Source organism: Staurois parvus, unplaced genomic scaffold, assembly GCF_062004578.1.
Source record: "Staurois parvus isolate SC_StPar_1 unplaced genomic scaffold, SC_StPar_1.0 ptg000544l, whole genome shotgun sequence".
Taxonomy (NCBI): Eukaryota; Metazoa; Chordata; class Amphibia; order Anura; family Ranidae; genus Staurois; species Staurois parvus.
Window position 1 is genome coordinate 7,384,337 of NW_028318340.1, and position 20,854 is coordinate 7,405,190.

A 20,854-nucleotide genomic window follows, 5' to 3' on the forward strand; every position below is an offset into this window, starting at 1 on the left:
GTATCTAAAAACAAACTCAGTTCACACTAAAGAAAATATTTAAGGGAAAAAAAAAAATCTCTCTCATGTCCTGTCCACAGTATCCAATCTAGACCCTATCAAATTTCCGCGAATGATTCCTGTGCAGGTTTGTACATGGTAAAACAGGGAAGATGTCCAGTAAAGAAATTAGCAACTTCATATGCTGAGGCATTCATACATCCTCATGTATACCCAGTACAGTAATTTCTTTTTAAAGTGGTTGTAAAGGCAAAAAGGGTTTTTTTACCTTAATGTATTCTTAATTGAAAAAAAAAAAACGAAAAAAAAAAAACCATTTACAATCGCTTTAGGTCATTCCAGAGCTCCACATAATTTCCTAGCTTTGCTGCCACCTGTTCCCACCCAGACAATAACAGAATGACGCCTGAGCGGGACTCGCTTCAATCCAAGTCGGCGTCATATGACGACCTTCCCGTGCCGTGGCGAGATCTGTCAACAGCTGTGTACCACGGACACAGCCGATGACAGATCTGTGCAGCGGACCATTGCCAGAACCATGTGACCTGCTGTAAACAATCAAAGCAGGTCACATGACAATTGTAAACAATGGATGGCTTCCTTTCATGCCATCCATTGTATACAATTGTGTCACTAGCTGTGATTGGTCACAGTGATCACATGCAGACTGGGCCAATCACAGCCCATCTGTGTCATGTGATTAGCCATGGCCAATCACAGCCAATCACAAAAAAAACTGAATGAATAGATTTCATGCAGTTAAATGCTTGCTTATAGCAAAAAAAAAAAAATACTGATCACTTCCCCAAAGTAGCACAATGTTACTATGGTAACATACTATCCTTGTATAGTGTAATATGAAAAAAAATATTAAAAAAAAAAAAAAAAAAAAAAATAGAAAAAAATTATGAAATTTTTTTTCTACTGTCACCAGTGTCCCTGATCACCGCCAAACCAGTTATATAATGATGCTGTACTGAATTGGTGACAGTATGTTAGGAAAAAAAAAAGTGAAACTTTTTTGTTTTTTAATTTCTTCAAAAAAACTCACCATTCCTCTTTCTAAAATACCTCAGACTGTCTATTTTGCAAAAACAGGCCATTTGGGGGAGATCTGTACTGTTCTGACATTTTTACATTGGCCGTCAGTACTTCAGGATTGATCAAGTACTTTTCAAAGTTTGTGAACTCTAACTCCTACAGACTAAATAAGAAATGCTTATTTGGGTTATTTTCACCAAAGAAATGTAGCAGAATACATCTTGGCCTAAATTAATAAATAATTATTTGCAAACTTTTATAACCGAAACAAAAAAAACATGTTTTGTTTTCAAAATTTTTGGTCTCTTTTTGTTAATTTAGCAAAAAATAAAAACCCCACTGGTAATTAAACACCACCAAAAGAAAGCTCTAGTTGTGTGAACAAAATGATAAAAATTGCCAAAGTGTGAGAGCGCTGAAAGCTGAAAAATTGGCCTGGGCAGGAAGGGGGTAAAAGTGCCTGGTACTGAAGTGGTTAAACATCCTTTTTCAATAAGGCGTGTGTAGAATGCAGTGCTTGTTAAAGCTGAACTTCAGGCAACAGCTAAATACACAGAAAAAAAAAAAAAACACCACACACAAACACGAGCTGCTTTACCTGCCACACAAGCAGTGTCCTGGCAGGCAAGAAGGCAAGAGAGGGTTCCTGAACTTTATCTGTTGTATTTTCCCTATGACTGAACAGCAAACAGTGAACTCTGTCAACTCTGCAGTCTCCTCCTATCCGCATGCTCCTTAACTGCGGAACACCTGACTTGCTACTAGTGCTGTTTCTCCCTTCCATGCTCTGACCAATGCTGTACAGGAACTGCAGGAAGCTGAAATCAGGTCCGATTCAAGTACTTAAAACAGCTTTCGATTACAAAAATACATTCAATGGTGTATAAATGACAGAGTCCTTTTATACTGGCTCACTTGAGTTCAGCTTTAAATAATTAAATAACTATTCGTTTAATTCATACACATGGGCAAACAACATTTGCAATTGAATCTATTAAAATATCCACTGAAAGTATCGTTATGTTAGATTCCAGAAGTCTCCTGCACATCTGGTAGTCAGGCTCACAATCACATTGCTCAGAGTTGTCAATCCAACATCAGGAACTTGCTGACAAAAGGTGGGAGCAGGGTGATGACCTCATCTGTGTGGTGAACAAGCTTTATCGTTTCACTTCAGAAGGAAATTTAGTTCACAGATCAGGCTATGCTGTCTGAAAAGGCTGACTAAATTACATGACACTTTTCATTTTGGATAGAGCAAGGGAGGGTTATAACCGCTGTCAGATTTTTTTTTTTTTTTTGCCATCTGTGTCCCATTGTGGAGATTTCCCTTCACGTCCTGTCCCATAGCCAAAAAGGAAGTGAGAGGAAATCCCTGCAAAATAAGGGAATCCCTTGGGGACCCCCAGGTCACCAGAACTAGTGTCCCAACTAGACAATTTCCCCTCACTTTTCTGGGGACAACCCAAAATGTGGTATTTTCTTTTATTTTCAATGATAATGGTAAAAAGGACAAATAGAGAGGGGGGATCTATTTACCGGGGGCACTAACAGCAAAAAAAACTGACAGGTGTTCTAACCCCTCTCTACTCCATCCAAAATGAACAAAAAAAACATTTTGCTTTTTGTTATATTTTAAACTAATTAGGTGTTTGCCTTGAGTAATGAAGTACCATTTTTAGTGTTTTATTTCTGTTTCAATTTGCTCAAATATGCTACAGTTTCATATTTCATACTATGTATATAAATCAGTGAGCGCTGTAATAAAAGCAGCTATTGCACTAAAAAGGTAACCAAATAAAACCTCAATACGTATATAAGTTCAAAGTGCAGCACTTATATAACTAATGTCCGTAGTTAAGACCCAATAAAATATATATAAATAGTCCATAAAGTGACAATCCATACTAGGGTGCCAGTTGCAGTAATGGAAATGCTTCAGTGCTTGTGCTTGAAGATATGGTAAAAGTACGCACTCACCAGATACGTATTGGAAATACGCATGTAAATATACACTCAGAGGTCCCCTTTAAGGAAGCGAGGTAGGCCAGGTATGCAATATACTCCCTCTGGGTGGCATACAGCACAGCGGGTGTTCCTGGGTTGTAAAGGAATCCGACCAGCCAGAGGTCCCCTTTAAGGGATGAATGAGTGTTTGCAGCCCGTTTATGGAAACTCCCTCCTCTGGATACTGGGATGGATTACAGTTTATCTCTCGGGTGGGCTCTGAAAATTAATAGCTCAACAGGGGAGCCAAACAAAAAAGGTGCCCATAGTGTAGTAAATTTGAACAAAGGTAATTTTATTCCAAAATGAACAATTTTCCAGGTAAAATGTGGTTTAAAATGATAAGGACTGACAGTCCACTTTGTAAGATGGCCGCCGGACCTGCACGAGGCTCCGGCGGCATGACGTCACGGCGTATTGGCTCCTCCTTTATGCGTTTTGTGCCACGCACGTCTTCAGAAGGGTGCCATTTTGCCATGGATTTACAGACTGGAGCTTAATCACAGGATGGGAGACAATTACATTTTTGATAATTTGGCTCTAATTGCTCGAAATTAAAACCGGAGACAATGTATTGATCAGGAAAATGATAATCCACAATTTTAAGATAATAGATTATACTATGAAGCTAGGTTTTCTTTTATATATGTGGATTCATGGTTTTACATTTTCAGTCCTCTCTGATTCTATATTTTTACTTGATATACAATCATTTTTAGTGGCACTTATCTTAAGCAAATAACTGATTTATATATATGCTTTTATATGTTCTTATTATTCTAGTCTAGATTATGTTTTATCTTATTCTATAATAATTTTTTTGATATGTTATTTACTTTTATCGATTTTATGGGTTTCACATGTGTTTTTTGCCACGGATTTTTTTTATTTTTAATGTTTTGATTCTCGTAAATTGAGAGTGAGGAGTTTGTTTTAAATTCTCCTCTTACTAATTTTAATTTTTTTCATATTTTCATTTGATAATTCCGGTCAATTATAATGATATTTACCATGTTAAGATGTCCCCATTTCAATGCACTAGCATCAATGTTTAATTTATTTTTATATCAACGCTAGCCAATTGTCACGCAGCGTTTTATAGCTTTATGTTTTTTAACCCTCTGAACTTTTCACGCTAACCTTTTTGAGTACAGTGTCCGAGGTTTTTAGTTTTGTTTGGTTTTCCTTGCACCTTTAAAATGGTGGACTATCACTTTCCTGATCAATACATTGTCTCCGGTTTTAATTTCGAGCAATTTGAGCCAAATTATCAGAAGTTTAATTGTCTCCCATCCTGTGATTAAGCTCCAGTCTGTAAATCCATGGCAAAATGGCGCCCGCACATGCGTGCACGCACATTTTGCCCTTCACTAAGATGGCGCTGGCGTAATGCGCATGCGCCGTCTTCCCTATATATTCATATAGTGCACGTCATGGCGGTATTGGCATCACCTTCTGAAGACGTGCGTAAAACAAAACCGCGTAAAGGAGGAGCCAATACGCCATGACGTCACGCCGCCAGAGCCTTGTGAAGGGGCGGCGGCCATCTTACAAAGTGGACGGTCAGTCTTTATTTTAAAATGCATTTTACCTGGAAAATTGCTCATTTTGGAATAAAATTACCTTTGTTCAAATTTACTACACTATGGGCACCTTTTGTTTGGCTCCCCAGTTGAGCTATTAATTTTCAGAGCCCACCCGAGAGATAAGCTGTAATCCATCCCAGTATCCAGAGGAGGGAGTTTCATAAAAGGGCTGCAAACACTCATTCATCCCTTAAAGGGGACCTCTGGCTGATCAGATTCCTTTACAACCCAGGAACACCCGCTGTGATGTATGCCACCCAGATGGAGGATATTGCATACCTGGCCTACCTCGCTTCCTTAAAGGGGACCTCTGAGTATATATTTACATGCGTATTTCTAATACGCATCTGGTGAGTGCGTAATTTTACCATATCTTCAAGCACAAGCACTGAAGCATTTTCATTACTGCAACTGGCACCCTAGTACGGATTGTCACTTTATGGACTATTTATATATATATATTTTATTGGGTCATATTTCATACTGTTTGTGTAATTGAAGTTGCCTGCAGCGATATACATCACATTGACCAGTTTGTAATAAGAATTTTTCAGTTGTACCTTTGATGCATCTATGACATCTCTTGCTTATTTCTACCCCAAAATATAATTCTATTAGATCTTACCTTATAGATTCTGCATCTATGTGCACAGGTGCTATCCGCTCAAGAAGAAATTTCATCATCTCCAGAAAAGGGTTTGTTGGCTGCTTAGGATTGCCCAGTTTCTTTGTAATATCGCGCTTTTTGAAGAAAAAGAAAAAACAAATAGGTTAACTGCTAATAAGAGGAATTTTGACTTTGCTGTAAAATTTCATATCTTGGAATAGAGTACAGCACACAGGTACAGGAATAGAGTACAGGACTGTGTATCAATAGATGGTATAGGTTTGTACACCTTCAGGTGCTTGGACACTGGCAAAGATTTTGAGGATACTCCCCTTGGGCACCTCCCCATAACCCTATCCCACTGAGTCTCCTCAGTTTTGTAGCAAGAAATGCAAACTAACCAGAAAATAGAAGGGAGGGTGGCCTATGTACAGGACTATACTAAAATATATGGAACGTACAGGCAAGACAACATTCCTCTGATCTTAATCGCAGCACACAGGACACAGAGACCCTGGGACATCATCAAATTTTGATGGTAGTTTGGACACCACTCTGTTCTGTTTGACGGTTTTGTGGTTACTTATTGAATCTTTACAAAAGTACATTTTGACCTTATGTTTAAGCTGAATAGCTTTCCCTTCATTGTACACTACAGTATACTGGATACATTCGAGAGAGATTTTCTTTTATTGGTGCCACTTATGGGTTCCTTTCTTTTCTAAGCGTTGTACATGTGGCTGACTCTCTTATGAAGGTAAGTGGTTTGATGTGGTTATTTGGATATATATTCGTTTTATACAAGATAGAATTAATTTTGGAGACTTTGGTTATATTACTTGTATATCTTATATTCTTTGTTCATTAGGTGTGTGCCTTTATAGGCTATCCAGTCCTTGACCTAATTGATGCTTTTAACCATGATATCCTTGATGTTATCCACATGGTGGCTAACTTATTTGTTGGTTGGCTACATATTTTTTGTTATTTTTCATATCATGAAAATGATCAACCTTCAGAGGACTGAATTCAAAGACACCCTGAAGATCAAAGAGAAAAAAAAATTATGCAGCAGGGTAGTCCATTTTGCTGAAATTTCATTGCAGCAACTCAAAATGGTACTCCGTTTGTATGGCCCCCACGTACTTTTGTATTTCAATGGTTTTTATTAATTTTAAACAGTAGAAAACACAGGCAACAAAACACACCCACGCAGGGGCTATCAATTCCACCAATAAAAAAGGCAAAATAGAGCAGACAACGCTCTAATTCCAATAAGGCAAAACGTATGCCCACGCAGGAGCTATCAATGGCACATAGATTACAATAACATCAGTGAGACTTTGATTATCGCAACTAAAGACAGCTGTCCACTGTCACATCAAAACAAACAGAAAAGGAGAGAAGAGCAGAGAAGAGAGGGGAAAAAAAAAACAAAAAAAAACCCACACCAAAGAGCAGGGGTCCACGAGCGCCAATACCAACCTCCATTACCTCCCCACACTGATCGGGGGGAGCGTGGGAAAGGCGTATTGCAACCACGGCTCCCAAACGGTCAAAAATTTATGTTGAGAGTCGTTGCATATACTCGACATCTGTTCGTTGAGCATCATAGTAGTCATACGATCCCGCACCCCCTGGAAAAGTACAAACGGACTCTTCCAGGCCTGAGCAATTGTCCTAGTAGCCGATAAAAACAAATAGGAAGCCAACTGCTGCTGACGAGCCAAGAGGCCCGGTATGGGGCAATGAAGCAAAGCATACCGAGCATCCCGGCGTATAGAGAGATGGAACAAAGTGAAAAGGAGGCCAAACACACGAGACCAAAAACGAACCAACCTCGGGCATGACCACCAGATATGCAGTACATCGCCACGATGGCCACAACCCCGAAAACATTGATCACTACAGGCAGGGTTAGCCTGGGCCAGACGAGCCGGAACCCAGTACCAACGGAACAATACCTTGTAGGCTGCTTCCAGCGTGGTCGTATTAAATAAACATTTAGCTATGAGTGACCAGGCCCTACTCCAGTCCTCCAGAACCACAGCCACTCCCAGGTCGCGTTCCCACTGAACAACATATGAAAGAGAAGTGTGAGACGAGAGTCTGTTCAAAGCTGCGTAAAGAAGGGAGATGCCCCCAAGTACTTTTATGCATGCCTGATAACGTCAGGGCATGCTCCTAATGAGATGGCGGATGGTGCCCTGGGATATTTCCTTCAATATCTGGACCAGGGCATCACTGAGCTCCTGGACAGTCTGAGGTGCAACCTGACAGTGTGGGATGGACCGAAACATGATATTCCAGAGGTGTTCTATTGGATTTAGGTCAGGAAAATGTGGGGGCCATTCAATAGTATCAATTCCTTCAACCTCCAAGAACTGCCTGCACATTCTCGCCACGAAGCCGGGCATTGTCATGCACCAGGAGGAACCCAGGGCCCACTACACTAGTGTAGGGTCTGCCAATGGGTCCAAGGATTTCATCCCGATACCTAAAGGTAGTCAGGGTGCCATTCTCTAGCCTGTAGAGGTATGTGCGTCCCTTCATGGATATGCCTCAACAGACCATCACTGACCCACCACCAAAACGGTTATCCTGAACGATGTTACAGAAGCCATAATGTTCTCCACGGCTACTCCAGACCCTTTCATGTCTGTCACATGTGCTAAGGGTGAACCTACTCTCATCTGTGGAAAGCACAAGGATCCAGTGGCAGACCTGCCAATTCTGCTGTTCAATACCAAACGAGCTCTATGGTGCCAGGCAGTGAGCACATGGCCCACTAGAGGACGTCTGGCCCTCAGACATGAATTCTGTTTCTGATTGTTTGGTCAGAGACATTCACATCAGTGGCCTGCTGGAGGTCATTTTGTAGGGCTCTAGCAGTGCCCATCCTGTTCCTCTTTGCACAAAGGAGCAGATACCGAACCTGCTGATGGGTTAAAGCGGAGTTCCACTCAAAAGTGGAAGCTCCACTTATTTGCCTCCTCCCCCCCTCCACTGCCATATTTGGCACCTTTTGGGGGGGGGGGGGGGGGGGGGGGAGTGTGCAGTGAGCCAGACGTTTGGCCCCCTCATTCCTTCAGTAGTCTCCTGGGACCTTTCACAGGTCCCAGAAGACTGCCGGACCAGTCAGAATTGTGCAGTGCGACTCGCGCATGTGTAGTGGACACCCGGCTGTAAAGCCGCAAGCTTATATATTTTTTTTTTTCCCCTTCCTATGTCTGGTGATTTCATAGTGATCCAATAAAAGGTAAATTATTGTTGTGTTATCAATTATTTATGTTATTATTCTTTGTGTTTGGGTGTTAACCTGTTCACCCCATTTATTGGTGCCTCATGGAAAGGTCGCGATCACAAACTTTTCAGTTGCGAACTTTCATAGATGCGAACGGACCTCGCATTACAACAAACATTCGTAGATGCGAACAAAGCGCCGGATGTAGCTCACGTGTCTGTCGGACATTGTCACAGCTGCGCTGCTGTGTGCTTACTGTACAGTATGATAGTGTACTGTACAGAGCCAAGGATGTGCGGAAGCAAGAGGAAAAGCAGTGGTGATGTGGAGGGTACTGCTAGGAAGCACAAAGCAATAACCATGGAAACAAAAGTGAAAATAATTGAGAAATTGGACCGTGGCGAAAAGATGGAAAACATTGCTCGTTCTTATAACATGAATCATTCAACCATTGGCACAATGCTAAAGAACAAGCCCAAGCTCATGGACCATGTGAAATCTGATGTGCCTATGAAGTCAACAATATCTAAACCGCGTGGTAAAGTGATAGAGGAGATGGAGAAACTTCTCAGTGTGTGAATGCAGGATCAGCATCAGCGTTGAGTCCCACTCAGGTTAATGCTTATTGAAGAAAAGGCTAAAAACCTGGAAACTTTGAAAACTTGAAGAAAAAACAGTGCGCATGCTTTACTGCCAACCTTGACTGGTTTAACAGATTCAAGGCTAGAGCCAACCTTCACAACGTAAAAGTAAGTGGTGAGGCTGGGAGTGCAGATACCATAGCTGCCCAAAAATTTCCAGCAACACTTAGAGAAATTGACAAAAGGTACTTATTTACCCCTACAGGTTTTTAACATTAATGAGACAGGACTGTACTTGAAGAGGATGCCAGAATGAAATTACATCAGTAAAGAGGAAAAGGTGATGCCAGGCTTCAAAGCAGCAAAGGACAGACTTACACTGTTGTTTGGTGGCAATGCTTCTGGTAATATGAAACTAAAGCCTCTCTTAGTTTACCATTCCGAGAACCCAAGAGCCCTCAAAAACATAGCCAAGGGCTCTCTACCTGTTGTGTGGAAGAGTAACACCAAAGCCTGGGTTACACAGGCCATTTTCCAGGACTAGTTTTTCCACCACTTTATCCCAAATCGAGAAATATTGTTTAGAGAAAGATATCCCATTCAACATTCTTTTGCTGCTTGACAATGCACCAGGTCACCCCCAATTCATGGATGACTTTCATCCCAACGTCAAAGTAGTGCATCTGCCACCTTATACAATGGCATTCATCTAACTTATGGACCAAGGAGTCATTGAGAATTTCAATAAATATTATTTACACCACACTTTTTTTCAGGCAGTGAAGGCTATTGTTGAAACAGGAACAACCTTGCGACAATTTTGGAAGGACTATAACATTTAAAAGGCTATAAATAACATAAACTTTGCTTGTCGTGAGGTTTTGGCTGTCACCATGAATGGGGTTTGGAGGAACCATTGCCTGAAGTTTGTCCACGGAGTTCATGGACTTGAGACGATGGGTAAGGAGTCCAAAGAGGTCTTCAACAACTTAGTGACCCTTAGCATGAAGCTGGCTTGATCTGACGACTTCATTGAACTCCTTGCTGTGCAACATGAGGAGCTTACTAATGAGGACCTCATAGAATTAGAGGCCCAGCAAAAAGACGAAGAGAGCCAAGAAGAAGATGCAATTGAAGAACCAAAGAGATTCACAACACAGGAAAAGGCAAGGGTATTTTCTTTACTTGAAGAGGCACTGTTAGTTTTTGAGGCACTGGACCTGAACGCAGAACGATACACAAAGGTTGCAGCAGTCGTTCAGAATGCTATCCAGTGCTACAGTCATCTAGGATAATAAAAAAAGAGCTAGTACTCAGACATCACTGGATCATTTTTTCCAGAGGGTAGACAGAATTCAATCCATTAAAAAAACCTGTGTCATCAACATCCGGTGTGAGTGAAATTCGACTTCGTCTTCCATCTCCTACTGCTGATGATCCTTCAGCTCCATCAACATCAGGTGTGGGCAAATATCTATCTTGCCCTCCGTCTCCTATTGCAGATGATCCTTCAGCTCTATCAACATCAGGTGTGGACCAAATTCCATCTTGCCCTCCATCTCCTATTGCTGATGATCCTTCAGCTCCACCATGTCCCACCTACCCTCCCTCCTCCAGTTAGTAACTCTCTTCCACTATATGCCAGTTGTGGTACTGTATCACCATTTTAACCACTTGCCCTCAAGAGGATTTACCCCCCCCCCCCCCCCCCCCCCCCCCCCAATGACCAGGCCTCTTTTTGCTATTTGGAGCTGCACTATTTCAACTGATAATTGCGCGGTCATGCAATGCTGTACCCAAACGAAATTGACGGTCTTTTTTTCCACACAAATAGAGCTTTCTTTCGGTGGTATTTGATCACCTGTGTGCTTTTTATTTTTCGCCCTATAAACAAAAAAAAGACCAAAGGTTTTGAAGAAAAATTTTATTTTTTTACTTTTGGCTATAAAAAATACAGTAAACTCAAAGTTAGTCATAAATTTAGGCCAAAATGTATTCTGCTACATGTTAATAAAAAAAATCCCAATAAGTGTATATTGATTGCTTTGTGAGAGTGTTATAGTGTCTACAAACTATGGTATAGATACTGCAATTTACACCATTTTTTTTTTGCTATACAGCGCTTCACTAGTTTAACTGACAATTGCGCGGTCATGCAATATGGTATATAATGGAAATTTACACATTCTCTTTTACACAAATAGAGCTTTCTTTCAGTGGTATTTGATCACCTGTGCACTTATTTTTCACGCTATAAACAAAAAAAGTTTTGAAAAAAAAACAAAACGATATTTTCTCATTTCTGTCATAAAAAATATCCAAAAAACTCAAATGTCGTCATAAAATTTAGGTCAAAATGTATTCTGCTACATGTTTTTGGTTAAAAAAAAATCCCAATAAGTGTATATTGATAGCTTTGTGTTAAAGTTATAGCATCTACAAACTATGGTATAGATCAGGGGTGGGCAAACTTTTTGACTTGAGGGCCGCAATGGGTTCATATATTGGACCTGGGGGCCGGACCAAGAGTAGATGAATGATGTGTATGTGTCATCCATAGTAAGTATAGTAATATTCCCCCATAGTAAGCATAGTAATTCATCCCCATATAGTAATTCATCCCCCATAGTGTAATTCATCCCCCATAGTGTAATTCATCCCCCATAGTGTAATTCATCCCCCATATAGTAATTCATCCCCCCTATAGTAATTCATTCCCCATATTAAGTCCCCAAGTCCCCCGTGTCAATTCACTTACCTTTGCTCCGCGCGTTCCTCTTGCCGTGTTCCCGCGCCGTTCCGGTGTAGCATGAAAATCTGTCTCCTATGAGGATCTGCCCCCCTCGACGTATCTGCGCATGTGCCAGTTTCAGGCATTAGCAGCCGATCGACGATCTCCGGCACATGCGCAGATACGTCGAGGGGGACAGATCCTCATAGGAGACAGATTTTCATGCTACACCGGTCTTCAGGGCGGACTGTGAGAGGAGCCTAGCGGGAGCCTAGCTCCGCGGGCCGGATTAAAAGGTCCGCCGGGCCGTAGTTTGCCCATTGCTGGTATAGATAATGGAATATACACAGCTTTTACTTTCTGACTGCCCATCACATTTCTTGAGGTGCTAAAATACCAGGACAGAAAAAAATACCCCCAAAATGACCCCTTTACGGAAAGTAGACACCCTAAGCTATATGGGGAGAGGCATATTGAGTCCATGGAAGATTTATTCTTTTTCCACAAGGTTTTGGAAAATGACAAAAACACTTTTTTTTTTTTTTTTTTTTTTACACAAAGTTGTCATTTAAATGATATATTTCTCACAAGCCATGGGTATATGTGAAATTACACCCCAAAATACATTCTGCTACTTCTACCGAGTATGGGGATACCACATTTGTGAGGCTTTTTTTTGGCAGCCTAGCCACATACAGGAGCCTGAAATCCAATGACCACTTTGAAAGCCTGACGGTGCGTAACTTCCTCACTACCTATCACAGTTTCTGGGGCACTGAAATGCCAGGATAGCACCAAACATCCCCCCCCCCCCAAATGACCCCTTTTTGGAAAGTAGACACCCCAAGGAATTTAAAAAGAGGCATGGTGAGTATTTTGCAGATCTCAATTTTTCTCAGAAGGTTTTGAAATATAAAAAAAGAAAAGAAAAAAAAAATGTTTGTTTTCTTTCATTTTCCCAATATTTGTGTCAACAAACGAGATCTGCAAAATACTCACCATGCTTCTTATCAAATTCCTTGGAGTGTCTACTTTCCAAGAGGGGTAAATTGGGGGGGGTTTGGTGCTATCCTGGCATTTCAGGGCCTCCGAAACTGTGATAGGTAGTCAGGAAGTGTGTCATGTTTCACATGACTGTCATATGCCTTTAAATGTTTTCTATATTTTGTCTCTGCTCCTCCCTTTCCTTTGGTTTAGTTAATGTTGCATAGATAGCCCTTCCCTTTTCCCAGAGATGCATTGCAGCAGCCTGGCATGAAGCAAGAAACAGTATGTTCTTTTGACCTATGAAATGTTAATTGTTGTGAGATTCTCTCAGTTTATGGAATAAACATCACAAGATCTACAATATGTCATTCTCATTGAGTCACTGACTGTGGTATCCAACAGAGGTTGAAGTTATCACTATCTCATCACAACTGTAAGTTACAGAGATCACACTATCAATGCTTAGATTGGAGACACAGAACAAAGTGCAATGAGGAAATAAAGCCCTTTAAAAGCCTGCATGTGCTTATTGGATTTTGGGGTCCTGTACTTGGCTAGGCTGCCAAAATTCCAGTCTCCAATCAGCTCTATGGTCAGCTGGCAGAAACACCGGCTGCATCCTCAGGTTGCCCCCGATGGCACGGGACGTCTTGAGAAGGCAGTGGGGGAGGGGGGGCATCATCTCCCGCTGCTTGTAAATGCAATCCTGAAGCTAATTAGCCACTAGGATTGCTTATACATGAAAGCCGATCGCCGGCTAAAAAGAAAAAAAAAAAAAAAAAAAAAAAAGATACCAGGATGATGCCTGCAGCTGGTACAACCAAAGTCCAGTGATGCACTAGCACGTCGCTGGTCCTTGTTGGGTATATATGCTATGTTTTTTTTTGTATACAGCCTGTGGGCTGAATGAAAAAAAGAGAAGAAATCTCTGCCAGAAAAAAAAGTGTGTGGTGTGCCCACCATTAAAATATACTGCCCTGCATCCACCCACTTCTAATGGTGGGCACACATTAGGTAGCACAGTGCCACATGTGCCAATTTCAAGATTGAACAAATGTCTAAATAGTGGCACGCTTTAATAAAAATTGTCCACATATAAGTGGCACCCCATATGGAAAAAGGATGACACCAAGTCCAAAATGATCTTGCCACTACTCCCCATGTAGTCTGGGCATCCGGGGGGCTCCTCGTGACTCTTTTCCCTCGTAAATCTAAAACTTATATGCATAGCCTGTTGCCTTCTCACAGGCCTTCTACATCTTGACCCCATATCTGGCACGTTTGCTGGGGAGAAATTGTCTGAATGCAAGTCGGCCAGAAAAGTTAATGAGGGATTCATCAACACAGATTTTTTGCTGGGGAGTATAGACATCTGCAAATTTTTGGATAAGGCGATTTACGAGGGGCTGAATTTTGTGGAACCAGTCAAATTCAGAGTCACCTCGAGGACAACAGAGTGTATTATCATTGAAATGCATAAAACACATTATACTCTCATATCTATGCCTGGCCATGGCAGCAGAGAACACGGGCATATGATGAATCGAGTCTGTGGACCAATACAACCGCAATTAATTTTTTTTAGTAATACCCATGTTGAGGGTTAGGCCTCAAGAAAATTTAAATTTGGAAACTGTAATGGGTTTCCATGCAAATAGTCTGGCAAGGTTTGAATCTGGATTGGCAGCGATAAATTGTTGTGCATATAAATTGCTTTGATCCACAAAAAATGCATACAGATCTTCAGTGAAAAACAGCTCCAAAAAAATCAAGGGGAGTTGTTAAGTTTGCTGTTTCCACCTGAATACCGGGTTGAGCAGTGAATGGGGGATGTACAGGTGCTGCAGAATTTGTGGGCTGCTAATCGGGATTTGCAAGCACATCCGGAAGGATACTAGGGGCTCTACGGGCCTGTGTGCAAATTCTTGGTGGGACAATACTTGTGCTCGCCACCGCACCAGCTTGTGCTGCACTTATGGGACTCGCCATGTCACCAAAGGATACTGCAGTGCTGGTATGTGAAAGACCAGGATGTACTAGGCTGCAGTTGCTTGCCAGTTCACCAAAAGGTAGCGTGGCACTAGTACTGGCACTCGGCTGCATATGAGAGTCATCAAAATTTACCGGCAAGTGCTAACAGAGATCAGGCCTGATTCTGCGAACACTGCAGTTTTGTGTGCAATGTATCAAGTGACAGTGACCTACTGACATTGCACTTGCTGTGGGGAGAAGAGGGGGAGGGAAGATTAAGCATAGGGGCTAAACGCAGGTGCTGGCAGGTGCCGGGGCTGATTCTGCTAACACTATGTTTTTGGGGACGCTATACTAATGTGAACACTGGTATAGTGCTGATCTGATCAAAAGATACTGATCCGTTCAGACACTTAACTAGCAATGGAGGTTTATTGTGTATGAGCATGTTCCTGGCAATCAAGGGGTTAAATGTGATTACTGATGTACTGACAGGCAATCTGCTGCTATCTGGGAGAGGCGTGAAAACCACGGGAGCGCAAATCACGTATATATGTGATTTTGCGCACCCGTGCTGCCACTGTGGAGTGCTGTAGTAGTTCATTGAGTCTTCCTTTCAGTATCTGCCTGCCCATAGATACAATGACAGGTCTGCAGGAGACCTTCATGGCACCATCAATATCCTGATCGCTGTAGCAATGCTTTAGAGGCTCCAAGGAAAATAAATAGATGCACTTTTTTACCTGGGGAAAAAAAGAAAAGTGCATTATGTTTGTTAAAAGGTGAACTTATCAATTAACTACTTGTTCTCCTGAGGATTTACACCCCCTTCCTGACCAGACCATTTTTTGCATTACAGCGCTGCATTATTTTAACTGCCAATTGCGCGGCCATGCAACGTTGCACCCAAATTAAATTTAAGCCACTTTTTTCCCCACAAATAGAGCTTTCTTTCGGTGGTATTTGATTGCCTGTGCGGTTTTTATTTTTTGCGCTATAAAAAAAAAAAAAAACAGCCAACAATTTTGAGGGAAAAAAAACAATGTTTGACTTGTTGCTATAAAAATTTAAAAATCAAATTTCATCATAAATTTAGGCCAAAATGTATCCTGCAATATGTCTTTGCTAAATAAAAAATCCCAATACGTGTAAATTAATTGGAAAGTTATAGTGTTTACAAGTGGTGGTATAGATACTGGACATTTTTGAATACTAATAATGGCGGCAATTAGTGACTTATGGCGGGACTGCGGCGGACATTCTGACACTGGGGGGGGGGGGGGGGGGTCTGACTTGGGGTCACTGACATCCCCGGTGACACCAATACAGTGATCAGTGCTTAGAAAAAAAAAAACACTGACACTGCACTAATGGCACTGGGGAGGAAGGGGTTAACATTTGGAGGCAATCAAACGGTTAACTGAGTGATGGGAGTGTTTTACTAGAGGGCGGGGGGTGTGTGCTTCACTGTAAGCACACTGATTGAGATGGCTGTGCTCATCCATCCCGATCAGTATGCCCAAACTGACAGGGAGGACGGCTGCATTATAAACAATGCAGCCTTCCTGCCTATCGGTGATCGGCGGTAATTAATCACCGGGCTCTGGCAGGTAATCACTGGTCGGGACCCGGTGATTGACACCGGTGATTGACATCCAGGGCCGCGATCGGCAGCAAGGATAGGGCAGCCACGCACGCCCCCTACCTGGAAATGCAGGATCACGTTTATATACGTGATCCTGCGCACAGGGGCTGCCTTGCAGCAGTATATGTACTGTGGGCGGTTCCCTAGTGGTTAAGGTAACTGTAAAAGCAAAAAACTGTTTATTTACAATTATACTGTACCACCATTTCAAGGTAACTGTAAAAGCAAAAACAGTTTATTTATAGTATTTGTGTTTGTTTTACAGTTGTGGCCAAAATTATTCAACCCCCACTGAAATTGAGTGTTTTGGCCAGTTTGACATTGCTTTTGATCATTCAGTCATCTTGCTTACATTTACATTAAAGAGGCACTTGTAGGTCAGACAAATATAACATAACAGTTATAATGAAATAACCACAAATGTCTTTTCTGTGCTCACAGCATTATCAGTTTTATTCAACCCCCAAGTGACATTCAATCTTAGTACTTAGTACAGCATCCTTTTACAGTTATAACAGCTTTTAAACGTGAAGCATAGCTTGACACAAGTGTCTTGCAGCGATCTACGGGTATCTTCGCCCATTCTTCATGGGCAAAGGCCTCCAGTTCAGTCACATTCTTAGGCTTGCGCACTGCAACTGCTTTCTTTAAGTCCCACCAGAGGTTCTCAATCGGATTTAAGTCTGGTGACTGCGATGGCCACTCCAAAATGTTCCAGCCTTTCCTCTGCAACCATGCTCTAGTGGACTTGGAGGTATGCTTGGGATCATTGTCCTGTTGAAAGGTCCAACGTCTCCCAAGCCTCAGGTGTGTGACGGACTGCATCACGTTTCCATCCAATATCTCCTGGTACTGAAGAGAATTCATGGTACCTTGCACACGCTGAAGCTTCCCTGTACCTGCAGAAGCAAAACAGCCCCAAAGCATGATTGACCCTCCACCATGCTTCACAGTAGGCAAGGTGTTCTTTTCATCATAGGCCTTGTTCTTCCTCCTCCAAACATAGCGTTGATCCATGGGCCCAAACAGTTCTAATTTTGTTTCATCAGTCCACAGAACACTATCCCACAACTTTTGTGGTTTGTCCACATGGCTTTTGGCATACTGCAGTCGACTCTTCTTATTCTTTGGAGACAGCAAGGGGGTACGCCTGGGAGTTCTGGCACGGAGGCCTTCATTACGCAGTGTGCGTCTTATTGTCTGGGCTGAAACTTCTGTACCCACATCTGACAAATCTTTTCTCAGTTCCTCAGCAGTCACACGGGGACTTCTCTCCACTCTACGCTTCAGGTAGCGCACAGCAGTCGAAGTCAGCATCTTCTTTCTGCCACGACCAGGTAGCGTTTCAACAGTGCCCTTTGCCTTGAATTTGCGAATGATGCTTCCTAAGGTGTCTCTTGGTATGTTTAACATCTTTGCAATCTTCTTATAGCCATTGCCCTTCCTGTGAAGAGAAATCACCTCTTCTCTTGTCTTCCTGGACCATTCTCTTGCCTTCACCATGTTTGTAACCACACCAGTAAATGTCTAGAAGGAGCTGAGTATCACAGTCATTTTAAAGCTGCCTAATTGGTGCTTATTATGCTTGATTGCTGCTCGGTGACATCCACAGGTGTTTTCAATACCTGATGGAAAGCACCTGTATGAACCTCTGTTCTTCAGAGTGGTAGTCTTTAAGGGGTTGAATAATTGTGGCAATGAAGAAACCACATAAGAACCATTTACTACTGTATTACATAAACAATTGATGTCATTTTAGTTGCATTTGGGTAGTTACAACGTCCTTGTAGGATTTGATTCTGAATACAATTCCAAATGTACACTATAGTCCCTAAACCCCTTTACAGCATTGGGGGTTGAATAATTTTGGCCACAACTGTATGCTTTACATTGTAGATTTGTGTCAAAGGTGTACAAGACGAAGAATGGATCTGATTTACGAAAGTTCTCCCGGAACGGAACTCGTTCGTAAGTTGGGGACTTACTGTACTTGCAATCGGGAGCTTTCCGGTAGTGTGACCGCTGTGACAGTCAATTACGCTGGTCACATGACCCCAAGTCCCGCCTCCCGGTGTCACAAACCCCTCAAAGGGCCAGGAGGTGCCGATGCTAAGGGGTTAATATTAATCTTGATTGCATTGTTTATCAGCTATAATATTATTAAAACACACAAAACTAAGTGGATCCTGAGGAAGCTCTCTTTAGGCGAAACGTGGCGATCCATCTACTCTTCAGGGGGTTTTTTCGATTTGAATATGTACCTTCTGACTGTATTGTAGCTGGTATTGAATGTTTTTATACAAATCGAAAATACATACTAAAAAGTGTTTTTTATATATTTTTTTTTCTTTTTTAGTTTGAGTGCACCTTAAAGTCTCCATTTTTCCATGATTCTCTCCCCTTCCCTTTGGGGGGTAATTATGGAAATTTTTATTATGGTATGGAACCATGGAACCTGCAAGAGCCTTGTCCCTCAACACTTGGACTTCAACAGCCAAGCTGTAAGAGCCAGCAACTGTGAAGTGAGATGGAACACATGACCCACGTAGGTTTCACCAGGAGTCTATGTCCAAGTACTATGCCCTCCTGGGACAATTCAGTGCAATAAGAATCAAAGGACTGCTTTTCTCCTCTATCCCCCAAGAGTTTTGCCTAAGTACAAAAGATTTCAATTTTTTTTTTTTTTTAAAACAACAGGCTACTTCAGTTACCGACTTGATGATTTGTGTATGCCACTGCTGTGGCGTTGTCAGATTGGGCCTCTAATGCCCAGAGCAGAAGGGGGGTCCAGTGCTGAAGCACAAGCGACATCGCCCTTCGCTCCAGAACGTCCAGCAACCAAACTTACTCTAAGAACTGGACTGAAATCCTCCCTCCTCTACTTCCAACCCAATGTGGTTGTATAAGTGTGCACACCTTTAAATGAATACTTTGTTGAAGCACCTTTTGATTTTATTACAGCACTCAGGCTTTTTGGGTATGAGTCTATCAGCATGGCACATCTTGACTTGGCAATATTTGCCCACTCTTCCTTGCAAAAACACTCCAATATCAGTCAGATTGCGAGGGCATCTCATGTGCACAGCCCTTTTCAGATCACCCGACAGATTTTCCATCGGATTCAGGTCTGGGCTCTGGCTGGACCATTCCAAAACTTTCATTTTCTTCTGGTGAAGCCATTCCTTTGTTGATTTGGATGAATGCTTTGGATCGTTGTCATGCTGAAAGATGAAGTTCCTCTTCATGTTCAGCTTTCTAGCAGAAGCCTGAAGGTTTTGTGCCAATATTGACTGGTATTTGGAACTGTTCACAATTCCATCTACCTTTCTAAGGCCCCAGCTCCAGCTGAAGAAAATCAGCCCCACAGCATGATGCTACCACCATCATGCTTCACTGTGGGAATGGTGTTCTTTTGGTGATGTGCAGTGTTGTTATTGGCCATAATTCGAAAAGATATGTTTGGCACAAAAAGTTCAAACTTGGTTTCATCAGACAATAACACATTTTCCCACATGCTTTTAGGAGACTTCAAATGTGTTTTTGCAAAATTTGGATATTTTTCTTCGAAAGAAAAGGCTGCCATCTTGACACTCTACCCCATAGCCCAGTCATATGAAGAATACGGGAGAGTGTTGTCACATGTACCACACAGCCAATACTTTCCAGATATTCCTGCAGCTCCTTCAATGTTGCTGTAGGCCTCATGGCAGCCTCCCAGACCAGTTTTCTTCTTGTCTTTTCATCAATTTTGGAGGGACGTCCAGTTCTTGGTAATGTCACTGTTGGGCCATATTTTCTCCACTTGATGAAGACTGTCTTCACTGTGCCCCATGGTATACCTAATGCCTTGGAAATTCTTTTGTACCATTCTCCTGACTGATGCCTTTTAGCAGTGAGATCCCTCCGATGCTCTGAAAGCTCTCTGCGAACCATGGCTTTTGCTGTAGGATGCGACTAAGAAAATATCAGGAAAGCCCTACTAGAACAGCTGAACTTTATTTGGGGTTAATCAGAGGCACTCTAAATGATGGCAGGTGTGTACGGACTCCTATTTAACATGATTTTGAATGTGATTGCTTAATTCTGAATACAGCTACATCCCCAGTTATAAGAGGGTGTGCACACTTATGCAACCACATTATTTTAGTTCTATAGGTTTACTCCCCCCAGCCCCCCCCAAAAAAAGATTTCAGTTTGTTTTTCAATTGAGTTTATAGGTCACAGTTTATAGGTCACATTAAAGGTGGAAAAAGTTCTGAAATTATTAGTCTCTCATTTTTTTACATCACAGAAACCTGACATTTTAACAGAGGTGTGTAGAATTTTTATATCCACTGTACATGAAGGTCCCCAAGGATGGAGTACCTTAATTAGCTAGTGAGAAACCAGATGTTGCCCTGGTTTGCTACCCTAGAAATGTGGAAGGAAGCCTGTCTCCTGAAATAAGGAAGCTT

General features: G+C 41.9%; 1 protein-coding gene across 1 annotated transcript in view; it reads right to left on the minus strand.

Annotated features, from left to right (window-relative positions):
• The window catches only part of PDS5B (PDS5 cohesin associated factor B), a 153,645-nt gene that overhangs the window by 49,723 nt on the left and 83,068 nt on the right, over positions 1–20,854 (minus strand). The window contains exon 17 of the mRNA XM_089690872.1: positions 5,260–5,375. Within this exon, the coding sequence (XP_089546998.1) occupies positions 5,260–5,375 (116 nt within the window). The remainder of the gene's footprint in view (positions 1–5,259; positions 5,376–20,854) is intronic.